This window comes from Benincasa hispida, chromosome 11 (assembly GCF_027475165.1).
Source record: "Benincasa hispida cultivar pf3 chromosome 11, pf3_genome.v1.1, whole genome shotgun sequence".
Taxonomy (NCBI): Eukaryota; Viridiplantae; Streptophyta; class Magnoliopsida; order Cucurbitales; family Cucurbitaceae; genus Benincasa; species Benincasa hispida.
Window position 1 is genome coordinate 34,996,978 of NC_143488.1, and position 24,981 is coordinate 35,021,958.

The 24,981-nt window shown below is 35.1% G+C and overlaps 1 protein-coding gene across 45 annotated transcripts; it reads right to left on the minus strand.

Annotated features, from left to right (window-relative positions):
- Positions 1–1,847: 1,847 nt before the first annotated feature.
- On the minus strand, positions 1,848–23,790 carry LOC120092216 (uncharacterized). 45 transcript variants are annotated; one of them, XM_090307594.1, is made up of 9 exons: positions 21,224–23,790; positions 19,130–19,276; positions 13,100–13,209; positions 9,745–9,848; positions 9,002–9,047; positions 8,719–8,791; positions 2,938–3,013; positions 2,722–2,811; positions 1,848–2,417 (listed from the first exon to the last, which is right to left on the minus strand). In XM_090307594.1, exon 1 carries the CDS (start codon positions 23,483–23,485, stop codon positions 21,251–21,253), a length of 2,235 nt encoding a protein of 744 aa, XP_090163720.1. In that variant the 5' UTR covers positions 23,486–23,790; the 3' UTR covers positions 1,848–2,417; positions 2,722–2,811; positions 2,938–3,013; positions 8,719–8,791; positions 9,002–9,047; positions 9,745–9,848; positions 13,100–13,209; positions 19,130–19,276; positions 21,224–21,250. The 45 variants fall into 45 exon arrangements, 44 of the variants coding, with proteins under 44 accessions (XP_090163720.1, XP_038906412.1, XP_038906384.1 ...); XM_039050484.2 differs by lacking the exons at positions 2,722–2,811; positions 2,938–3,013 and having other exon boundaries at positions 1,848–2,110; XM_039050456.2 differs by having other exon boundaries at positions 1,848–2,110; positions 8,719–9,848.
- Between the last annotated feature and the right edge of the window lie 1,191 nt (positions 23,791–24,981).

The following is a 24,981-nucleotide window of genomic DNA, read 5'->3' on the forward strand; positions in this document are numbered from 1 at the left end:
TACACGTTTAGTTTTAAGAATTAAACAGAATTAGAGAATTAATATTTAAATATGGTTTAAATATATGAAGGTGGATTTGTGTAAAATTATTTAATATTTGATATTAAATTATTTAGAATTATTTAAATTGTTTAAATAATTATTTATTAATTTTATTGGAAAAATTAATTTATGAAATTGATTTGTAAAATTAATAATTTTTTATTTTTGAAATCAATTTTTTTTTTCTAAAATCAAATTTAGAATTTGAAAATTGAAAAATACACAAAAATGGAAAATCATTTTTTCCATTATCATCTTTAAGTTGCTCAACCATAACCCACCATTTTTAGGCTTCAATTATTCCAAGTATGAGCTGCATCTCATGCAGCTATCTTCTTTGCATGATGGTCTGCAATATATTGAGAAGATTGGAGTGAATTTGAGACATGCAATCGGGAGAATTTTTGCTAGAAAAATTCATGTGAAGAAGGTGTTCTTCAAGTGGGTTGCTGCTGTGAGCTATTCTCCAAGTTCCCTTGATTCAAGCTTATTTTGAGTCTCACAACTCAATCTAGAGCACAAGAGAATAGTGGGGAAGATCTTGTGGTAGTCTACGACGAGATTTGGAGAGATTTGCAGCTAAAAATCGAGATTTCAAGGGTTCTGCAAAGGTATGACTTGAAACCCAATTATTTCTGCAAGAGCATGCTTTATATTCTGCCAAAATTAATTAATTATAGTGTTTAATGATCCTTGTTACTTCCGCTGCCTGCTGATACAATCCAACACTATTAAGTTTGAAGTTGAATGAAACCCACTTTTCTTTTTTTTTTTTTTTTTTTGGTCTTAGATGGTTCTTGTTATTGTTTAAAGAACTAGAAGAATAAAAAAAGTTTCATACTTTATTATTTTTCTTATTTATATGTGGACAAGAGATATGAATCATTGTTTTATGAAATGAATGAGGATGTTTTCTATATCATTTTATTTTAGTTGTATGGTAGTTTTTTATTTTCTTTCATAAAGATATTATATTCAAATTCAAATTAATATTTATTTTATAAAACAAAATACTAAATTAATAAAAATTAATTTCGTGAGAAAATAACATATAAAAATAAATTTAAACTAATAAGAAAAATAAAATTCAAATGATATTAAATTAATGAAAAGATTTCATGAGTGGTTGAAAGATTCTCATGTACAAATAAAACAAACACAGTTATCAATAATTCCTACGTAAAACATATTCTTATAAAACAAACATGGTTATCTAAAGATGCTAGACATCTACAATTCCAGCTATCTATGATTCCAGACATCTGTAAATTCCAGTAATCTACATTCCCAAAAAACAAACACCCCCTTAAATGTAATATAATAAGGTTTGAAAATAGGAAAAATTGGGTGCATAATGACAAATGACCCCTTTTTTTTAAAAAAAAAAATGTCAATTGACCCTTCGTTGACGTTATCACGATATGAGATTACAAGAATATTTAGAATAATCATCAGTAAAAGTGATGAAATATTCAAACCCTCCTCTTGCCTTAACATTCATTGGACCACAGAGGTCTGAATGTACAACTTCTTCTTTGGCCCTGTGACCTTTTCAGTAAAAGATCTTTTAGTCATTTTGCCTTCAATGCATGACTCACACACAAGTAAAGAATTTTCTTCTAACTCACTTAGAAGTCCATTCTTGACCAGTCTCTCAATCCTATTGAGATTTATGTGTCCTAATCTCATTTTCCTTTAAAGAAATTTTAAGTCTTTTATTTTGAGTTACCACAGTTTTAAACAATTTAGTATTTATGAGGGCTTTAGTTGCTAAGGGTCTTAGCACATATAAATTATATTCAAGATTAGCACAACAAATATATACTCCATTATTGTAAACAAACACTTTATTTACATGAAAATTTAAAGAGTAATGTTGTTCTAGAAGACATTTTACAAAAATCAGGTTCCTTTTCAAGTCTGGAATCACATATACATTATCTAATAAAATATAAAATTTCTGTAAGCAGAGTTGAAGCCCTCCCACTGCCATAGCTGAGACGACGTGTCCAGTTCCAACATGCATCGTCATCTCCCCAGCTTTCAGTTGCCGCCATGAACTAATTCCCTGAAATGAAGAACAAACATGGTTAGTGGCGCCTGAATCTATTATCCAGGCTTAATCATCATTTTCCACTAAACAAGTCTCCAAAACTAGTAAATCATATTCATCTTGCTTGGCCTTCTTTTCTGCTAAGTATTTGGGACAATTCCTCTTCTAGTATCCTTCGTGGTTGCAATGGAAGCAATTTCTTTTGCAGCCTTGGCCTTCTTGCCCTTCTGGGTAGCAACTGGTGGGCTAGTTTTCCCCTTTCCACATTTTGCAGCATTTGCCTCACCTTTCTGTTCCTTGGTTTTCATCAAGGACTGAAGGTCTGTAACTCATTGAGCAAAGTGGTCAGGTTGTAGTCAATCCTATTCATAACAAAGTTACAACGAAACTGCAGGAAACTTTCAAGTAAAGATTCCAATATGAAGCTAACTTGACTGGCTTCATCGATGACAAACCCATTTGAAGGGAAAAACATTGAAGTGCAGCGGAATGCGGGGATCGTCCCAATTTTTGTTTTTCATAGAAAATCAGAATTACAAAATTAAAAGAAAGAAAGAAAGATTATGCATTTTAAGTAAAACTTATAGCATGTTTTTCTATAAGAAAGGGAGAAAGAAAAAACTCACATTTGAATAACCTTTTCTTAGAGAACTCCCTCGAACAAAGTCACAAACGAATCTCCTTCTTCAACAGGGATACCAACCAAATGGAGCCTCCTGTATCATCCTTAGGGATTGAGAATGACAGGAGATGTGGGCTCTGCCTTAGGGTTTTAAAAGAGGGAAGAAGATGGAGAGGAGGAAAGGATGGAGAAGAACTTTTTTGTTCTCTGTAGACTGTACCTTTCTGTGCAAGGTGAATCCAAAGAGTCTGCAGAGTTAAATCCACCAAATGTGGAAGAAGACCATCACCCTTTCACTGCACGGTCATTATGAGAGAAAAGTTAGGGGAAGGGAGTTGTAACTTCCTCCATTTTAATTAATTAATATTAATATTAATTTAATAAAATCAAGTTAATAATAATTATTATAATATATATAATAACAACCTTATTATATATATAAACTATATGTTGTCTCTCATATGACACATAACCTGTAATTTTATATTGTATCAAATACAATATAACCTATAGTTTTAATTTCTCTCAATAATACATGACATTTAATATAAATTACATTTATATTAAATTCAACTACAGAATCTAATTTATATAATTAATATTTGAATCATATTCAAATATTTAATTCTTCTCAACTTATTCATGTTATTTAATATAAATCATATTTATATTAAATTTAATTACATGAATCTCATTCATATAATTAGTATTTGAATCATATTCAAATTCCTCTCATATTACCTTACATTATAATGTATTAAATACGTTATATCAATTATATCACATATATAATTAATTTAATTAATTATATCATATATAATTAATTCCCTCAATTAATTTGAACACTTCAAATTAATCCAAAATTAATTCTCAATTACATCCCTATTGAGCTACAGAGGGGACCTTATGGACCTGTAGATTGAAGTTTCAACCGTACTTGGATAATTAATTAAACTCTTTAATTAAATTACCCAACATCCACTAACTGTCGGTCATTCCACTAAAGATCGATAGTTGCATTCTTCACATTACAAATATATTTTTGTGTCCATTGGATATAACCAATCAACGTTGCGATTACCCTTCATAAATTGCTTGTAAGTACAACTAGGGCAAAATGGTAATTACATCTACCTTCTTAAATACCACTGATCCCTCTAATGAACAATAAGTCATAGTCCAACTATGACCAAGTTCCTCTCGGACCAGGAGAGGGTGTAGCCACTATGTTCAAGCCCCAAAATCCGTCCTTAAGGGAGCAATTTATCTACTTGCCCCTGTACCGGGGAATGAGTGAATTCCGACTCGTGCAGTTGTGTTTCCAATCCCCAATTAGACCACTCCCTAAAATGGTAGGCTTATTGAGTTGGCAATCTGGTCACTCTCACCCATACAAATCAAAGGACCACCTTCATGAGCAAGAGTTCACAACTCACTTAGGATTCATGTCATGTCACCTATGGTCATCCTAGTGAAATGTAAGTCTCTATTATTAACAGCGTTATATAAAGAGACTAATCATTTCGTGGTCCGGTCTTATACAAACTCTTTATATAGGATACCTCGCTCACATGTCTCTATATGAATGATCAGGATCAGATCATTTGTAGCACTTTATAACACTTGTAACACCTACAAAGCAGGCCATATCCGTAATGTCACTAAGATAAGATACCTAGCCTTATCCATCTACTACAGACCATTTAGGTTATTATTTAAACAAGATCCTCTTGTATGTCTCTACATACTTGTTTAAATTACATAAAATAACCTAGAATCTTAGTTTATTGGAAGTATATACTTATAAAATAACACTTATTTTATTAACAACAATATGTTTATATAAAGTTTACAAACTACGAGACTATAAGTAGATTTAGGACACCAATCCCAATACCATTCATCTCCGCCACGTTGAAGTGGATCATCATGTTGAGAACGTGTTCTAGATGTCCCTTCTTGCATACGGGCATTGAAGATGTTTTTTAGAGCATCATGCCTGAGTTGTGTGGATAGTTGTTCGAACATCCCCGCAAGGACTCCATGATCTCACGAGCCGTGATCATGAGCTCGTGTCTCTTGACCAAGACTTTAGAAAGGCGCCAAGATATATGCTCGGACTTTCTCATTTTTCCATATCCAACACTCAAATACCTCTTGAACGTTTTGAGGAGCATTTTGAGTAGAAATAGAAGGACAATCCTCCTTAAGGACAAATCTCAAGTCATCAATGATTAAAATCATATTGATTGTGTTTTTTCAAGTTATGCAATTTTTGCCATTAAGTTTATCGGCAGCAAGTAAATTTAATGTTGTGAAAGTCATAATGAATTTTCTAAAACATACAAATTATTTATATTAGAATTCAAGCATTACCCATTTGAAAAACCAATCAAATTTAGCAAAAGAAGATAATGCATCCTATTTGACATCCATTTTGCAATGATGTTTCAGTAAGGCAGGGTAAAAGTCACCGTAGGGTGAGCAGGTACCCCTTCACTGAAATGAGACCGTCTCAACCAATATACAGAACAACTCCTTGTTACTGTAAATATCAGTTACCATTGTTCAGTCTAGAAACTGTTAACTTGCTTTAACATTTTCTTGTAAGTGTAACCATTCATTTTAGATTCTAGAGTTCCGCCCCAATGAGCCAACTGTAAGAAAAAACTTATTAGGGCAAAAACTAAAGCAATCCTATCCATTTCTGGAGTTTGAGTAAAAGGTCATGCAAATGTCATCCGTAGGGGAACACAAGCAAAGGTGTCTCGAGGCTGAGCATGAAAATTTACTACAAACTAATGAGAGAGACCGAGGGATGTGTTGGCACACGCCCTACTCTCACTTATTATAAACACTCTCTCCATTCACCTTGGTATTGACCTACAGACACCATCCGTAAGGGGATACAAGCAAAGGTGCCTCGAGGTCGAGTATAGATCTCACAGTATGAACTTTGAGGGAGATACGTCAAAAGGAAAAATGAAATATTATATACCACATTTTCCTCTCATTGAGCATTTTACCTAGAGTTAATTTAACTTAGAAAAATATGGCTAATTATTTTACTAAGTGAATTGTTTAAATTTGCCCAAAAATAAAACTTACTTTGGATAGTTAAACAAATTTTATTAATGTTCATTAAACACTTTAATAAACCTTAATCAATATTTGCATGCTTATAGCAAATCTATCTAATTCACTTTTCTAGGTAAGTTCCTAGGTAGAAGTGTTCCGTTTCTATCAACTTAAATACCCCAGCCTAGATAGAACTTGTCTTAGACAAAAGATTCCTAAAAGATACATTTGCTACAAATTTAATCTTTTAATTAAAACCAATTTAATTCTATTCAACTGATTAAAAGATTAAAATAATTTCTAATCTCATTAGAAATGTGATCTTAGGTCAATGTGAATCATGTTTCAAAACTATTTTAAAAATGATTTTAACCCATGATTTGCATGCAATTATGAATTATTAATTTTAATTTTTAATTTCATTTAATTATAACCTTTAAAAAAGAAATGAAATAAATTAAAACCAATCATTGCATGTGGAAGCATACTTAGGTAAACTATAACAATTATAAAATAACCTAAAGTAATGTTATGCTTCATATAATTCCATTTCATTACTTAACATACATAACACTTATATAATAAAGCAATGAAATAATTACTAACATATATTCATACATAAATCTAACTATATATTATAACACTTATAATACAAGTGATGCGTGACTATATTATTAATACATGCAAACATATATTATAACACTTATATTATATGATGCATGAACATACTATAAAATAAATCATGCAACTATATATTATAATATTTATAATATAAATGATGCATGAATAATTCATAACATACGGTGGGATTTACTATATGAATAATTCATAACATATGGTGGAATTTACTATATGAATAATTCATAACATAGTTTAATTAATTAGTCTCATACCATTAGAACTTTCTATAGGTCCATTAATCTATTTATTAGCTCACTAAAGATTAAACTAAAATCATTTAATTTTGGATTAATTTGAATTGCTCAAATTAAATAAGGGAATTAATTGTATGAGATACAATTTATGTAATGTATATGAATACATCATAAGTAAACATTTAATGTTTCAAGTGGACTTTTAACTCTTCATCGTAGCTTGAAAACTTAGCTTAGAAGTAAACATTTAATGTTTCCAGTATACTTTTAGCTTTGGCTTTTAACATTGTCACTTATTTCCATGATAGTCGAAGTTGGTCAGAAGGGGTAGTCAAAACTAATCACTTGAGGTGGTCATCACCAAAATTGGGCATAGAATGTGGTTTTCGCAAGAGTTGGTCGTCAAAGTAATTGTCGGAGTTGATCGTTGAAATTGACACAAGATCGATGACCATTAGGCCAAGTCATTGGAAACATTGGAAGGAAGAAAATTATTTTAATGACTAAGTTGTACATAGAGCAACTATAACTAGAGATGTCCACAGAACATGGTGGAAACAAAGATGGCTTCCCCATCCCCACCCCCATTTCATTTCCCATTTCTATAAAATTGCCCACTTAATTTCTTTGAGGTCGAGGTGGAGTTTCCCACAAAATTATTTCCGTTTAAATTTTTTATATAAAAAAATCAATGATATAATTTGTTCAAGAAAAACATTCAATTAAATAATTGATTTTCCACTACAATGAAAAGGTCAAAACCCTCTTAAATTAAATTAAATTTCATATTAAGTTATTAAGTTATTGAGTTTCTAAAAATAATTGAAACATATCAAACTACTCATGCAATATCATTATCTATACATATAAGTTCAAAATAATACAAACACATACACATATCCTTGTATGTGTGTATATGTAAATTTTTTTAAAAAAAATTAATGAAAAATAAACAAGATGATGAATGGGGATTTCCCGTCCTCGTCTCCATCTAACTCACAAGAAATTTTCTTCTCCTACTCCTTATCAAAATTGGGATTCCCAAACCCATTAGAGGTAGATCCCACAAGAAAAACGGGCATCTCTAATTATCGCACAAGGAGTTAAAATATTTCTTACCCCATTTTCTTAACACACACCTCAAACATTGAGTAGGTTATTATAGCCCCCTGCAATTCAATATATAAGATACCATTTAATAATTTCCCATCATTCAATGTAGAGAATCATAGGGAAAAAGAATCATTTAACCTAACAACCTATCTTAAGCTGGAAGCAAGATCTAACTTCTAATTGTAATTCAAATACGTCTATTAAGAACTAAAGATTATGGTTGCCTTTGAGTTCTTGACAAGCATCGCAAGCTTACATAGATTTCTCTACTCAAAAAGTTCTATTTTCCTTTGTTGAATTACTAAGCTTTAGCTAAAATCTCAAGATCCAATCTCGTAGAAGAGTTGGAATAGCTTTACATTTTCATTATCACTATAGAAGTCTCATTCTCTTGACATCTCAAACCCAAAATAACAAGTGGGAATGGAACTTCCTATATTAGGCTTTCCATTCCCCAATTCAATGATCAATCTAAGCGTCCAGAGAACAGTATGTACAATTTGAAAAAAATGCGTTAGAGCCCACAAAGTGAGCAACGATATGATTTTGAAGAATTGTAGTAGAACAAAGGCAATAATCATAGAGCAAGTGAAAAACATATTGCTCCAAGGTTGATAGATCAAAGAGTTAGTTGACCTTTTCTTGCACTGGGATTATATAATCATATTCATATCATAATCATCCTTAAAGTAGCTCATGATCTTCCCTTTTTCTTCCAGTGATGACTATCAATAAATTCGTAATCGATCTTTAAGTTCAGCTCTGTGGTAAGGAGAAATCAGAGTAGATTTCAAATTTTTAAAAGCTGAAGGCGTGTCCAAGGAATGTGAAAGATAGTGTCCAAGCAGTAAAAAGTTGATAAAGGGATCAAATGAAGAGCTTTATAGATACATTTTTTTTTTCCAAATAAATGAAGTTGGCTGATCGAAACTAACCTTGAAATCATCTGGCAAGCACGCAAGAACTTTGGACCCAGTTGAGACAGAAACATCCCTTTCTCCTACAACTCTGAAAAAATCATGAGTTATAAGTAGGATGGTAACATTCATCACTGGCATCTAATGTGTTACTTTCTTCATTTTATGTATCCTCCTGGCATTGAGCTATTCCTAATGTAATTGTCAGGCATCATTACGTAAATAAATAGAGAGTAGAAACTAACAGGATGACATACTAGCATAGTAGAGTAACAGCTAAAACATAACAATTTGATGGTACCTTCTTATGACTCGCCAATTCACTCAACCGAATTTGCCATTTGGACCTTATGCAAACAGCCAAATCCGTCAACCCTTTTATAAGGATCATCATTAACCGGTAACAAAAAAAAAATTGTTCCTTGTAAAACTACTCCAATACAGTCAATTTATATCTTGCAGAAATGAGATTCAATGATGACCACATGACGTGACTAATTAATGTCACGGTATTTCTTCTCTTAAGCAAACTAGAAAAAATTATTCTCTCATATGGAGGCTACATGATGACAAGGTAAGGCACAAGGAATGCATCCAACAATAATTGATTTCAACAAGTTAAGAGTGATGCATATATCTTCTGTAGAGCACTTCAAACTAACGTAGGCTAGGATACCACAAGTTATCATGATACTAATCACCTTTGAAACTAAAGCCCAAATTAGTAAATTAGAGGGTAAATAGGTTAAATGAACCCCAAGGAAAATCTGCTCATATCATGCTAGCATGGCCTTAACTGGTCCTAATTCTGAATCCTATCCCCAATAAGCCATCTACCCTCACAAATTATCTCCCCAATCTCCCACGAGCTCTCAGAGCTCCCGAATTATCTCTTTTTCTTGAAAGCCTTTAAAACAAACAAAGAAAAGTTCTTATCATAAAGTATTTTGACTCGATACTCTAAAATTTTGGAAAACTATTAATATTGTTGTATTGACTCAGAGAGGAGAAAACGAGCCTTGATTTGATCGTGAAAGCACCCACCATGAAAAATTGCCAAGATCATTCTAAGGACGGCTTGCCTTGCACCCCACACTGGTGCGACCACATGTATACTAAGCTCACAAGGCCTCATCGCATCATTTCACCTGCACAGCTAATGCACAACATCAGCAGCAGGCCAATTCACTAGGGCTCCCATATCAATCCCTATCAGCAGTAAATTCATTAATAGCAAGGCAAAAGGATATTTTAGTATTTTGATGCATGGAACTTCAACTTACATGCATAACGTACCAAAGAGAGAGCTGAGCGTGGTTAAAAAATCAGAAGGGAAATGTGTGCTTTAGAACCTTAGAGGATAGATTGCTCTACATTTTTCTAGGGAATCCTTCGAATTATCGCAACTTAGTAAACTGTTTGCCTCAAAACGTTAGATGAAAAGCATTCACTGGAAAAAAACACAAGCCCCAACAAAAAAGGGAGCCTAGCCCTAACCACGAAAAAGGGATGCAATATAAACGAACAAGACCAAGCTCATAAGTTTTTGGAATCTGTTCTTTTTACAACTTTTTCTTGGTGCAAAATAAAGGACCCTTACAAACATTATAGTTTATCTTTCTTAGTTACCAATTGGCAATCTCTCTAGTAATCCCCACCTATAGGTGTTTTAGGGTTCTTCCCTTATTTCATTTATCAATAAAATGTTTCTTTATTAAAAAAAAAGACTCATAATTAAACAAAACAAAAAAAATAGTGAACAATGCTGATAAGAACGTTAAACCTAGCCACCTTCCAAATCTTTCCACCTCTCAAAATTTCTATTATTCCTCTCAATCTTTACCCCACAAAACTGCAAAGAAGCTACTCCACCACAAAACTTTACCATACTCCTCGATGCAAGAAATCAAAAGTTCCTACTTCAACTAAACCATGCCATCTCTAATCCACACCCAACAAACACCAAATGCTCTCAACCAGTAGCTCTAAAGGTGGTGAGCAAATTGGCATGATCCCGATCCTCCTTGTGTATGCGATCCACGTGTATTAATGTATGCGATCCACGTGTATTAATTCTCATGTAAAACCTGTCACGCAAGCACATTAACCTTTTTTGGAGTTTTAACCTTGTAGAGAGAGGAAAAAACAGCGGCAACAAGAATAATGGCAAGAAAAACCCGAAGGATCAAGGGCCCAAATTCGAACATCCCTTCTCACATAATTACATGCTAGTCTTAAAAAAGAAAAAGACTTGTCCTCTTCCAATGCCCTGAAACCTTGAGAAATCCAAGAAGGGTTCGGAAAGGCAACACCAAGGCCACATGATGCAAGCTCTTATACAAAAGATGATATAACCTCAAAAACAAAACACAAAGAGCCTCATCCCCTACCTACTGATTCTTCCAAAAATAAACCTTCTCAGCAGAGCAAATGATTAGCTAAAAAGGAAAAAGAAAAGGGGGGTGGGGAGAGAGAGAGAGAGAGAGAGAGAGAGAGAGAGAGAGCATATGAGATAGCTTTTCTAGAGGGTTTCGCAAAGGCCTCTCAAATCATCACTTGCACCCCACTCAAAAGGATGAATGTCATATCTACTCACTAGTCACTATCACCCAGCTCCATAAAGAAGCGCCACAATTACTTTACCAAGAAGGTGTTATTATGTAAGACTTCCAATACCTAGACCAACTAAATCTATAGGCTTCAACACCACCTCCCACTTATCCAATTGTCCCTCCCTCGTCCTTCCACTCCCAAAAATAATTCTCATAACTCAAAATTTTCTCGTCCACCCCAAATGGAAATTTTAAAGAGGCATGAAATAAATTGGGACACTACTCAACATCATCCGAATAAAAGTGAGTCTTTCCTCATTAGAAAAGAAACATTTGTCCAAATAGAGAATCATTTGTTAATCTTTTCCACCACAAGATCCAAAAGGCCTAACTCTTCCGATTACCACCCAAGGAGCTGATACACCTTACAACCCCCCAAAGAAGCCCATGAGCTTAACTTGGAGGGGTAGAAATTTAAGCCAATAATTGAGCTCTTACCCAGTTAATCTTAAAGCCAAAAATCACTTTGAAAAGAAAAAAAAAAAAACAAAAACAAAAACCCATTAAGATTAACAAAAGACTTTTCCTTACCTGAACATAGAGTATGTTGACCCCTCAATCTCCCCATTCTTCATACACATCAACATTATTATTATTTTTTAAATGGAAATAGTTTTTCATTGAAGAAATGAAAAAAGGCTAATGCTCGAAGTACAATGAGACAAAATAAGCAAAACAAGAAGATAAAGCAAATACAACCACAAATAATCCAGAGTTGGACTTGACCAGAAAATTAACACAAATACAAACAAATATATCCCAAGATAGAACAAATTGGCACTTTGAACGAAAATTCCAAACACCACTGAATAACCAACAATCCAAAAACCCGAGCCACAAGAGAGGAACAAACCGACTTGAGAATTGGACAACCACAAGGTCTTACAACCAGATGAATCCAAATAGAAAAGGTCGCCAAGAGCTTGAGGAGGGGCAAACAAAATCTGAAAAAATCAACCTCCAACTATGACAACATGTTGACAAAGCCACCCTAAAAACAGCGGCCTCCAATAACTTGCTTCTTGAAACTGATCAAGCGAAGAAAACAATCACAACAAGGAGATTTTGAAGGCACTTTGAGCAATTAAGAGATCCATAGATCATAACCCAAAATATGGTACTAATTGTTCTTGGACAATTTGATTTCCACAAAGCTTTGTACAGATTTGAATCCATGGGAGAAGAGGCGACCAGATGCTTGAACAAAGATTTACAGAAACCAAGCCTGAAGCTTCCAACTTCCAACTTGTATCATAACTTCCCACTACTTTTTAACCCTCTAAAATTGCCAATAAAATCTGAAAATCCATCAGCTCTTCATCCTTCAGCAATCTACTTGGAAACAAAGAACACAATGAAGATGAATTCATCCTTATATCATTCCAGAAAGAGAATCTTGTGCCACTGCCAAGATTGAAGGAAGCAAGCTTTTTGACATGCAACCATGCTCGAGAAATAGTAATCCACCAGAAAAAGCAGGGCACAAAGGTCCAGCCAATATCTCTAGAGCCCCACAATGATTTAATGAAAGCCAAATCAAAATTCTCTTTTATTCTCCTAAAATCACAACTTATGTCAACCTTATATTCTTTACATCAACATTATATACCTAGACCTCCTAAAATTGCTACTTACGTGTTCCTAAGTTGTAAGTTCCACAATAACAAAACCTTCCACAAATTTTTCACTTTGATAAGTTCACTCAAACATTTGCATTTCACTACTCTCAGACAAACTATCTTGGCTACCACGAGTAGAATAAGGAATTATGATTAATTTGAGCAAACCTTTCATTTGTTTGAGCGGTCCCTCCAAATGAGCAAGATTATCCTTGACAAGTGCAGGCATTTTCTACAATCTACATTTAGAATCTCTCAATCAATCCACACGAGTAGAACTGCACATGGTTTAAAGAGATTTTTTTTACCATACAAATTTATAACCAGTAAGCATACTAGTCTACTAATTTTTTTCTTTTTTTTTTTTTTTAATAAGACATACTAGTCTACTAACTAATAAAAAGTTTTGCGAAGCATGGACATGGACACTTAGATCATAACTTTATCCCTCGGAAAATTTGCACTTTTATTAGAGTGTTAAATCTTTTATTCTGAAAAAATTATAAGATCTAGAAGGAAATGTCAAAGAAATACTAAACTTGCTCATTTTTCATCATACAAGTGGATCTACATAGTTGGTTTTTAATTATTTGCTTTTAGTTTATTTAAGACATTGAATTATTTATAAAAATGTTTATTTGAGTATGGATTATCTTCACATTTGCTGCTATAATCCATTGCATCGCTCAAAATTAGTAATTAGTTTCTTCACCTGAAACTCTAAACCCTTGTTTGCGGCCAACAGGTAGACACAAGTCTAAACGTCATATTAATTTAACATGAACAAGATATGACTTCTTATATTCTTTAGCTAGTTATGGTTCAAGTCAAGAGTTAGAAAGTGCAGGTGGAAATATTATTGAGCTTGGCTTAAGGCGTCACCCTTGAATTATCAGATTTATAGTTGTATTTTCAATATTCTACAGCTTTCAATTCCATTTTTGACATTTGGCAATCAGTTTCTAATAAAAGATACACTGAATAAGGCGCATTTAGTGTCCAACTCTTCCTAACCAGCCTTTAATTCTTCAGCATCTTTATTTGATAACACTCCTTCTGAAGGCTTTATTTTTTTTTTGAACAAGAAACAAACCACTTCATTAAGATAATGAAAGATGTTACAAGTGTATGAAAGGAAACAAACCATAAAGAGCAAAACTATTCAAAACACTAAATAACGCAAAAAGGATCAGTAAATGCACCAGGACATCTCAACTAGGTTGACACCTCCATAGCATTCTCATCATCTCCTAGAAGGACTAAAATTCCATTGCTGAGTACAATAGTAAGAAGATTTGGCATATGACAAGGCTTACAACCGAAAGATAAACTGAGAATTAAAAACCATAACTAGGCTGTTACAAAATCAAGAGAGCGGGAAGATGAAGGCATTCCAATTGAGATTGATGTCTTGGATGGAGAAGTCTTGAAAAGCTTTGGAAAGAAGCACCAAGAGGAGGCTTTGATATGAGCGATATCAAATTTAAAGGAGCTAATAGAAGCTTTGTCTTGAAACACTCTTTGATTCCTTTCGAACCAAAATTCTGATAACAAAGCTTTAACTGCGCTGGTCCAAAGTAATCTTGGCTTCTTCAAATATGGGCCGATCAAGAGTTGAAGCACATTAGCCTTAAAATCATTATCAAGAACCCAGCTGACATTGAAGCACTTAAATAGACTTGTCCAACAATTTTCTGCAAAAACGCACTGGAAGAACAAGTGTAAGAGAGATTCTGAGTTTACCCAACAAAGAGAGCAAACCTGTGGAGAAATATAATGAATAGGTAACTTCCTTTGGAGGATATCTGCACTATTAAGCAAGCCATTCAGCATGATCCATATCAATATATTTACCCTTCTAGGACTCTTGGACTTCCATGAGGCTGATTCTAGTAGCAGACCAATTGGGGAGGAGAAGGATAGATGCTTTACAAGAGACTTGACTGAGAAAAATCCACTTGGTTCTAAAGACCACCTTCTTTTATCAGGAAGCGAATTAAGTTTACAGTGGTAGAGTTTTCCAGTCAAGAGCTGGAAGTATTCTGCCTCTTCATCCTTTAACAGTCTTCTAAAATGGGAAGTCCAAGAGGTTGAAGTCTCATCCCAATAGTCTTGTAATGAACCTTCGGGTTTGGTGGAGATGGAGAAAAGATTAGGGAATGAGACTTTTAGAGGAACCATTTCCAATCAAGGATCACACCAAAAACTTACCCTTTCACCATTACCAACTTTGAAGGCTGCCAAGGAGTCCACTTTTAACCAAAATCTTGAGATGTTAATCCAGGGGCTTCTAAGACTGCGGAAAGATTTATCATTGGTGTGCCAACCAAACTTACTTCTTCCATGTATGCTTATAATTACTTTCCTCCAAAGTGAGTTTTCCTCAATGATGAACCTCCACCCCCATTTTGCTAGAAGACTCTGATTTTTGAGTTTCAAGCCACCAATACCAAGACCACTATCTTCTTGGGACCGTGAAACTAGGCCCCATTTAACTAGATGATTTATTTTGCTTCCGGAATGCCCTTCCCAAAAAAAATTCCTCAAAATTCTTTCTAGAATTCGAATCACCTTTTCTGGCATATGAAAAAATGACATATAGTAAGTTGGTACATGAGAAAGAACCGACTTACAAAGGGTGGAGCGACCTCCTCTTGAAAGGTTGTATCTCTTCCATTTGTCCAATTTACTTTGAACTTTGTCGATCACTGGTTGCCAAAAAGCCAATTGTTTAGGGTAGCCCCCTAAAGGAAGACCGAGGTACATGAATGGGAGGGAGACAGCCTTGCAATTTAGAATGGCAGCTTCTGATTGTAACTTGAAATGGTCGATATTGATACCACTTAAAGCTGATTTTTCCCAATTGACCTTCAACCCGGAACACCACTCAAATAATTCAAGTATTTTCTTTAGATTGCTAAGCTTTTCTTTGTCATCTTGGCAGAAAATTAGAGTATCATCCGCAAATTGCAAAAGAGGAACATGAATTCTATCTTTGCCAACGATAAAGCCTTCAAACTTGCCTTTTTCTTGAAGTTGGGATAGTAGTGCATTCAGGACTTCACTGACTAATAGAAATAGGAAAGGAGAAAGAGGGTCACCTTGCCTTATTCCTCTTGAAACTTGAATTCTACCGCGAGGTCTTCCATTTATGAAAATTGAGAATTTTATGTTAGAAATACAGCCCATCATCCACATAATCCATCTTGAGTCAAAATTCTTTTCAACAAGAATTTTTTTAAGAAACTCCCAATCAACAGAATCAAAGGCTTTTTCTAGATCAAGTTTTAAAATCCACCCTTTTTTCCCCTTGGAACGGTAGTCTTCAACCACTTCATTTGCTATAAGAATTGGGTCTAATATTTGTCTTCCTTCGATAAAAGCACTTTGTGAAGCCTCTATTATACTTGGCATTACCTTTTTCAACCTCTCCGCTAGCACTTTAGCTACTAATTTGTAAGATAAAGTAGTTAGACTTATTGGTTTGGAATCACATACCTGAACAACATCCTTTTTCTTTTGAACGAGGCTGATGAAGTTTTCTTTTATACATGAATTCAACTTTCCATTGCTGTAGAAGTCTTCAAAAAGTTCTAGGAATTTATCCTTGAAGAAATCCCAAAATTTGATGAGGAATTCAGCTGTAAAACCATCCGGTCCAGGGGCCTTATTTTTACCTAACAAGTTTAAGGCAGATTTGATTTCTACTAAAGAGAACCTTGTTGTCAGCTTTGCATTTTCAGCAGTAGAGACTTTGGACCATTTCAGGTTGAGAGGGACTATTCTTTGTCCTGGATACTTGGTGTACAGATTGGAGTAGAAGTCTATGATGAGGTCTTCAATCTCTTTGAACGAATTGGTTGCTACTCCTTGGTCATTTATGAGCTCGGATATAAGATTCCTTCTTTTTTTTGCATTAAAAAATCTGTGGAAAAATTTTGTATTTTCATCCTCTAAACTTAGCCAATTAAACTTGCTTTTTTGTCTTAGATTTCTTTCATCAATTCTATATAGGGAAGATAGTTCAGCTATCAAAGAATTTCTCAAACTTCTGTCTGAATCTGTTAACCCATGAGTTTCTACTTGTTGATCAATCTCCTCTAATTTTCTTAATAACACTTCCTCACTTGATTTTCTTGCTGTCTCAAAATCTGCATGCCAAGCTTTAAGGGCTGTTTTGACTTTTCTTAGCTTAATAGAGATGACGAAGCTGGCCCAACCTTGCTGAACATCCATTGATAAAGTGTCTTTAATAATTTTACAGCTTTCTACTATGGATAACCAACTGTTACAAAATCTGAAAGGAGATGGCCCCCATTCAAACGATCCGGCTTCAAGAAGAATTGAAAAATGATCTGAACATATCCTTGCCAATCTTACTACTCTAGTATTTGCAAAGGTATCATCCCAAATGTGTTTTTGAATGGGGAACTTGAGGAGGAAGTCTATATGAGCCCCCCTCCCGGGTTCGAGAGTCAATTAAAAAATAAGGTGTGTAGATTGCGGAAGTCACTATATGGATTGAAACAATCTCCAAGGGCCTGGTTTGACAAGTTCACAACGTTTGTGAAAGCACAGGGGTATGTTCAAGGGCATTCCGATCACACTCTGTTTATAAAAAGATCAACATCAGGGAAGATAGCTGTTCTTATTGTCTATGTTGATGACATTGTTTTATCTGGGGATGATGATGTAGAGGTCACGAGACTAAAAACAGAGATGGCTAGAGAGTTTGAAATTAAAGACCTCGGGAAGCTAAGATACTTTCTGGGAATGGAAGTGGCTCGCTCAAAAAAGGGTATATCAGTTTCTCAACGAAAATATACTCTGGACTTGCTAAAAGAAACAGGTATGACTGGGTGTAAACCTGTTGACACACCAGTAGAATACAATGCGAAACTCGGTGATAAGAATGATAGAATTCTTGTTAATCGGTTAGTTGGGAAGTTGATATACTTGTCTCACACAAGACCAAATATTTCTTATGCAGTAAGTACTGTGAGTCAGTTTATGCAAGTTCCTTGTGAAGATCATATTATAGCAGTTGAACGTATTCTTCGGCATCTGAAAGGAACTCCTGGTAAAGGCCTAATGTTCAAGAAAATCGATAAACGATCTGTTGAAGCTTACACTGATTCTGACTGGGCAGGGTCTGTCGTTGATAGAAAATCTATGTCTGGGTATTGTACGTTTGTCAGGGGAAATCTAGTCACCTGGAGAAGTAAAAAACAAGGAGTTGTTGCTAGAAGTAGTGCTGAGGCTGAGTATCGGGCCATGAGTCTAGGGATTTGTGAATAAATCTAGTTGAAGAAAGTATTATCAGATCTCCAGCAAGATAATGAGTTTCTAATGAAATTGTTTTGTGATAATAAAGCCGCCATCAGTATTGCAGACAACCCAGTTCAACATGACAGAACTAAACATGTAGAGATAGACAGACATTACATTAAGGAGAGGTTGGACAGTGGAAACATATGCATTCTTATATTCCTTCAAACCAACAAGTTGCTGATGTTCTTACAAAAGTGTTACTGAGACAAAATTTTAATTATTGTGTAAGCAAGTTGAGCCTTGTCGATATTTATGCTCCAACTTGAGGGGGAGTGTTGAAAATAGGGTTATTAATCTAGGGGCATTTATGTAATTGTGTAAGACCCCTAGGGTTTCCTACTGTCTATTTATACAATATGTCCCTGTGTGTTCAATGTATCAGATTTAAAATAGAATAAGAAAAGTCTTTATATCGTGGTTTTTCTCCCTGTACTAGAGTTTCCACGTAACCTTGTGTTCTCTAGGGTTTCCATGTAACCTTGTGTTCTTCTCCTCTGTTCTTTATTTTTTAACAAAAGGTATAGGGGAGATTGTTGTAGTAAGAGTATCCTTTTGGCTAATTTCTGAGTGTATTTCTCTATGGAGAACACTAGGAGTGATAGGGAAGCTCTCTAATCTTCCGGTGTATTTTCTTCTATCCTTTTATCTTTTTATTTTTTCTTTTTTGTAATGGTGAAATTCTTTTCTTTCTTTCTTTCTATCTTTTTTTTTCTGATACAGAAACCTCTTTCTTTCTATCTTTCTTCTCATATTCTAACTAATCCATTACCTATTCAATATAATTGTAGCACTGCCAAAAGTATGTTCCCTACTTGATCCATGCATTGAATGTTCATGAAATAAATTGAATAACAGTAGTCTTTATACCTTTACTTGTGTGCCAATTGCTACCGACTTGTGTTCTGTCTTTGGATGTAGATAGCATTAGTTCCTCTTCTCTCGGGAAATGCACAGGACTTCTATGAGAAACATTTCCATGAAATCCTTCTTCATCCAACTGGTAGGACTCTTCTTCTGTAATGGTGAAGTTAGTCCCACGTTCCAAGTGTACAATCTAGGAAAAAAAAAGATATGGCAGGGCATACCTTCATGATGTAAATGTGAATCAAATAGCATGAGATTTTGCTTGTGTGTACATGTAATATTCGTTCTGATTATTTGCTTTAATTTTTTTAAAATAAAATAACAGCCATGCCTTTCAAGAACAGAAGTAAACGCCAATAAAAACACAAGTCAGAACACATTGAAGAATGGGTGAAGAAGCCAAATGGAACAGATTAAAGAGGCTAAGTTTTTTAGAAAACAAGAAACAGCTCATGATATAATGAAAAGGAGATAGGAGGGCCATTTACAAGGGCATTTCCTTATTACAGAAAATCTAAAAAGTATGGAAAAAATTGAATACGGGATATGCATGTGAATGAGCCACAAGGAAGAACTGAGGTGCACAAGACCTCAAAGCTCCTCCCAAGAGAAACCTATATCTTGAAAGTTATTCCTGTTCCTTTCTAGCCAGATGGACTAAACCATAGGCAGAAAGGCACAGCCCCAGAAGTCAGAAGGACAAACAACTGATCTCCTCGGATGAACTCTTACACAGCACTTACCACTTCATACTCAACCTGAACAGGGGAACTTTGATTTACACCAACGGTGTGGAAACAGAGGCAATACCAAAAACATTTTCATGAAGAAGAAATATTGACGTAATAGAGTATAAAAACATAAAAGAAGTCAAAAGCATGTTTTCTTGACTAATTAAACACGGATAAAAGCAACGCAGGTCATACAAGAACACATCATGGCCAAAATAGAGATTGCGGAATAATGAATAACCTTAGATTTCATTTGTTAATCATAGAGATTTAAAAATTAAAAATAATAATAATCAATCTTTTAACAACTTAATATAAGGGAGGAAAGGCCAAAAGAAACCCTTGAAAGATAGAAGAATGCACATATCAAATACTGTTGAACGATGGAGTGGAAGAGAAGAGAAGAAAGAAAGGAGAGTAAAGGGATGGAAGGCAGGGTTTGGATGGTACTTCCGCTCAAGGTAAATGAACACATGCATATCAACATCTAATGAGAACATGGTCTCCATATCATCACATCATCTCTTGAATGATGTACAAAGACTGACTAGTTATATGTGTTGTTCTGGGGCTAGATAGAGTTTGAGATTTTTCATCACGCAAGGGATAAACATACGATTTTTATGCATGAGAATATCTGACCAACAAACAAACTAGAGAAAGAGAGAAATAGAGAGAGTACTTTACCAAGTAAGCCACAGTCAAAGCATTTTCTCAGCTCTCCAACTTCTGATTAAGAATGCTAGAAGCCAGCATTGTTAATTAGAAGTTGGAGAGCTGAGAAAATGAAGTTCTTTTGGCCTTTCCTCCCTTATAAAAACATAAAAGAAGTCAAAAGCATGTTTTCTTGATTAATTGAACACGGATAAAAGCAACACAGGTCATACAAGAGCAAATCATGGCCAAAATAGAGATTATGGAATAATGAGTAACCTTAGATTTCATTTGTTAATCATAGAGAAAATAAAAATAATAATAGTAAATCTTTTAACAACTTATATAAGGGAGGAAAGGCCAAAAGAAACCCTTGAAAGATAGAAGAATGCACATATCAAATACTGGTGAACCATGGAGTGGAAGAGGAGAAGAAAGAAAGGAGTGTAAAGGGATGGAAGGCAGGGTTTCAATGGTACTTCCGCTCAAGATAAATGAGCACATGCATGTCAACATCTAATGAGAACACGGTCTGCATATCATCGTGTCATCTCTTAAATGATGTACAAAGACTGACTAGTTATGTGTTGTTCTGGGGCTAGATAGGGTTTGAGATTTTACATCACGCAAGGGAAACATACAATTTTTATGCATGAGAATATCTGACCAACAAACAAACTAGAGAAATAGAGAAATAGAGAGAGTACTTTACCAAGTAAGCCACAGTCAAAGCATTTTCTCATCTCTCCAACTTCTGATTAACAATGCTAGAAGCCAGCCCTTGAAATGTAACATCTTCTGAAATTATACCATCTGCTCTCACTTCATTAACCAGTTCATATGCTTTTTCAATCATTCCAAGTCTAAGGAACCCAACAATAAGAACCGTGTAAATTATCACATCTGGTGTAAGATTATTTCTCTTCATATCATCAACCAAAAAACTTGCAAGATCCAAGCGTTTTAACTTGAGGAATCCATCAATTAAACAAGTATAAGTAACAACAGTAGGTGAACATCCTTCATTGGACATTTTATTAAACAAAGCACATGCCTTCTTCATGTCTCCCGTTCCACTAAATCCAGCTATCATAGACGTGTACAGAATCTTATCTGGACTTGTACCTTCTACAATCAATTTCTTAAATAATTTATATGCCCAATATGTTTCATTCCTCTGGCACAACATATTAATAATAATAGTAGAAGTGACAGTGTTGGGTGGAACTCCTAGTCTTTCCATTCTTTCATACAGCATTAATGCCTTTTTCATGTTAGAATGCTTTGCAAAACCATCAATAAGAGTATTATAATGTACCAACCCTGGAAATATATTCAACTTTAGCATTACAGGGAAAAGCTCCCACACCTTTTCTGGTCTTCCTTCCTCACATAATCTCTTCATGATTATATTGAAGGTGTATGAGTTAGGCATAATATCGTGATCTTTCATATAAATCATAAATTTCAGGGCCTCCTCTAAGTTCCCTTCTCTGCAGTACCCATGAACAATAAAATTGCAAGTCCTCGTATCAGCCAAACCACAGTATTTTACCATGAGATTGAGAAGTCCTGTGGCTTTATCAAAGCGTCCCATCTTGCAAAGCCAACAAATCTTTCCACTAAAATTAAAAGCATCAGGACATAAATCGTCTAACATCTCACCCAAAAGTTTGTCAGCATACTCCATATTACCGTGTAAACAAAATCCTCCAATCAAAATGTCATAAACAATCAAGTCATATTTGTAACCAAGTTTCTGAAGGTTACGAAAAATATCTAGGGAGAGATCCATCAATCCGCTCTTACAAAGACCATAAATCAGAGACGAATAGCTGACTAGGGATGGTTTTAGTTGACAAAGTTCCATGTCCTCAATCAGATCGAGACCTTTATTATTTTCTCCTCTCTTGCAGAACCCATCAACCAAAATACTATAACTATATGCATCTGGTAGTATTCCATAACTCCTCATTTCCTGCAAAACCTTCAAAGCTTCCTCTGGCTTACCCTCTTGACAAAATTTATGAAGAATTGGATTATAACAATAAGCATTAAGAGGTTGGTTCTTGAGTCTCAGATCTTGAATGAAGTCTAAAGCAGTCTGACCAGAAACAACTTTACAAAGTGCATGGATGTAAATGCTGTACGTTACAACAGTTGGTTTCTCACCACTCCTCATTAATTCCTCTAGGAAAAAGGTTGCTTCTTTAATGTTGACATCACGCCCATTTAATCCTTGGCAAAAGAAGTTCATCATAATTGTGTAGGTATATACAGTAGGATTTGGGCCAGAAGCCTTCAAATCCTCAAACAAATATCTCGCCAAATCTTCTCTGTTTGCTTCAGCCAAGCACTTGAGCAAAAAATTGCATGACGAAATATCTGGCTTAATTCTCATTTTCTTGGCTTGAATAAACACTTCCACAGCATTCTCAACCATTGAATTTCCAGAAAAAACTTTTATAAGCAAGTCAATCACGATACTTGACTTTTCCACAGCATAATTTGAGTCCATAAGAAATGGGAGCAATGCAGATAAATCTTGCTCAGCCTTCCTAGTGTTGGAAACAATATCTCTAAGAAGAGAGTAGACTTCCATCTGCATTTCCGCCAATGCAAATACATGAACCATAATTCTAAATGCACATAGAGAGTTCAAATACCCATAACGTTTCACGGCTGTTGAGAATCTTATCTGCCTCGCAACCCTCCAGTTCAAAGATTTTAGTACCCGAACAACTATAGGAAAGAGCTTCCCCTTCCTCCTAACAATTGAACGATTTCTTTTGAAGTTTTCTTCAGGAAGCACTTTAATTTGAGCTACTGGACTTTCATCAAACACAAGGTCTTCCACCAACAACACAGACAAGGAAGAATAGCACACTCTTCTTGAAAAGAGATGGTAGTGAACTCGATTGTCGAGCAAAAGCAACTCAGATGAACATATTTTCGAACATGGACAAATACCCATGAATGACTAAGTTGAACTTGAATTCAAACAGCTCAAGGAGGCTAATTTCCAACTTTCTGGAGGTCTAAAAATTAAGCGATAAGACAAAATGGGTAACTTCGAAGTTAAAGAAGCTTCTACTACACCTTAGCTACGAAGTGAAAGCCTCGGAACTGCAGGGGTTGAGGGATTGTGTAGAGAAAACGCCCATCTCTGGAAGTCGACCTCGAGATGGAACATTGTGGAACGACGTGAGGTTGCAATAGAGAGTGAAAGGGCTGCCGACGACCCAATGGTAACGGTAGAGATGAAGGAAGAAGAAAGAAATCAAAGATTGGGCTTTTTTTTACTGATGGTCTTATTTAGGAGGTCCAAATGAAAAATGGTCACATGTTGAAAAAGTAATGAAAACTGTCCTTCTGATGATATCATCTATGTGTAATTTTACTATTTCGACCCTGAGATACACCCCGTGCGTCTGGGTCTATCAAGAAACTTGATCCTCGATTACTCATCACTCGATCTCATATTACTCATCACACGATCCTCGATGCACGGTCACTCGATACCTAAATGCATGATCACTCGATACGTGTGCAATCGACCCGTGTATACTTGATCATAGTCACGTCATACTTGATACTCGATTAATGTATACTCGATCATTTTGAACTTTTTGAATTCTTAACCCATTTGAAGTCCATTATTTCACCACTTCAACTCGTTTCTCAGACTATTCTCTCTCGCCTTCCAATTTTATATCCCTCGACAACTGCACCTCTACACTCGAAACTCTCTTCATTCTCTCTACAATAGGTAATATCCTTCTCTTTGTTTATATTTTGACATCATTCGTCTATCTGTTTATTATATTTTGGCATCATGTTCCTCGACATGCACTTGCATGTTCCTCGATACTCGACCGATACGGTTTTTCATTTCGATTTCATATCTTGTATGTTTGGTTGGAGCTCGCACTTTTTTCATTTTGGTTTTCATATTTTTGGTATTTTGGATCATCTAGAGTTTAGGATTTGAGTAGGATAAGTCATGAAGGTGGAAAATCAAACCGAGCCGTCGTGTATCGTGTATCGTGTAAGGGGCACTATGTAGCATTTATCGAGTAAGGGGCACTATGTAACATGTATCGTGTATCTACTATCGAGCAATCACATATCGTGTATCGTGCATCGAGTATTGTACATCGTGTATCGAGTATTGAACAAAATGCTTAATTTTTTGTGTTCTTTGTTATTCTGTGTAGTATGGCTAGACAATTCAAGATTCCTCCCCAGGATCGTTTCCCAGGCTAAGCAACCAGCCTATCCTCTCACATTAGGGCGGCTAACGAGATTGTGAAAGAGAAGCTTACTCCCACTTAGCTTGCCCTATTCAAGAAGACGGTATTTGGGCGATTCGTGGACACGGACATTATCTTCAACAGTCCATTGGTCCACTATATTCTATTGAGGGAGGTTGTACACAATAGGAAGGATGCAATGACTTTCGATTTGAAT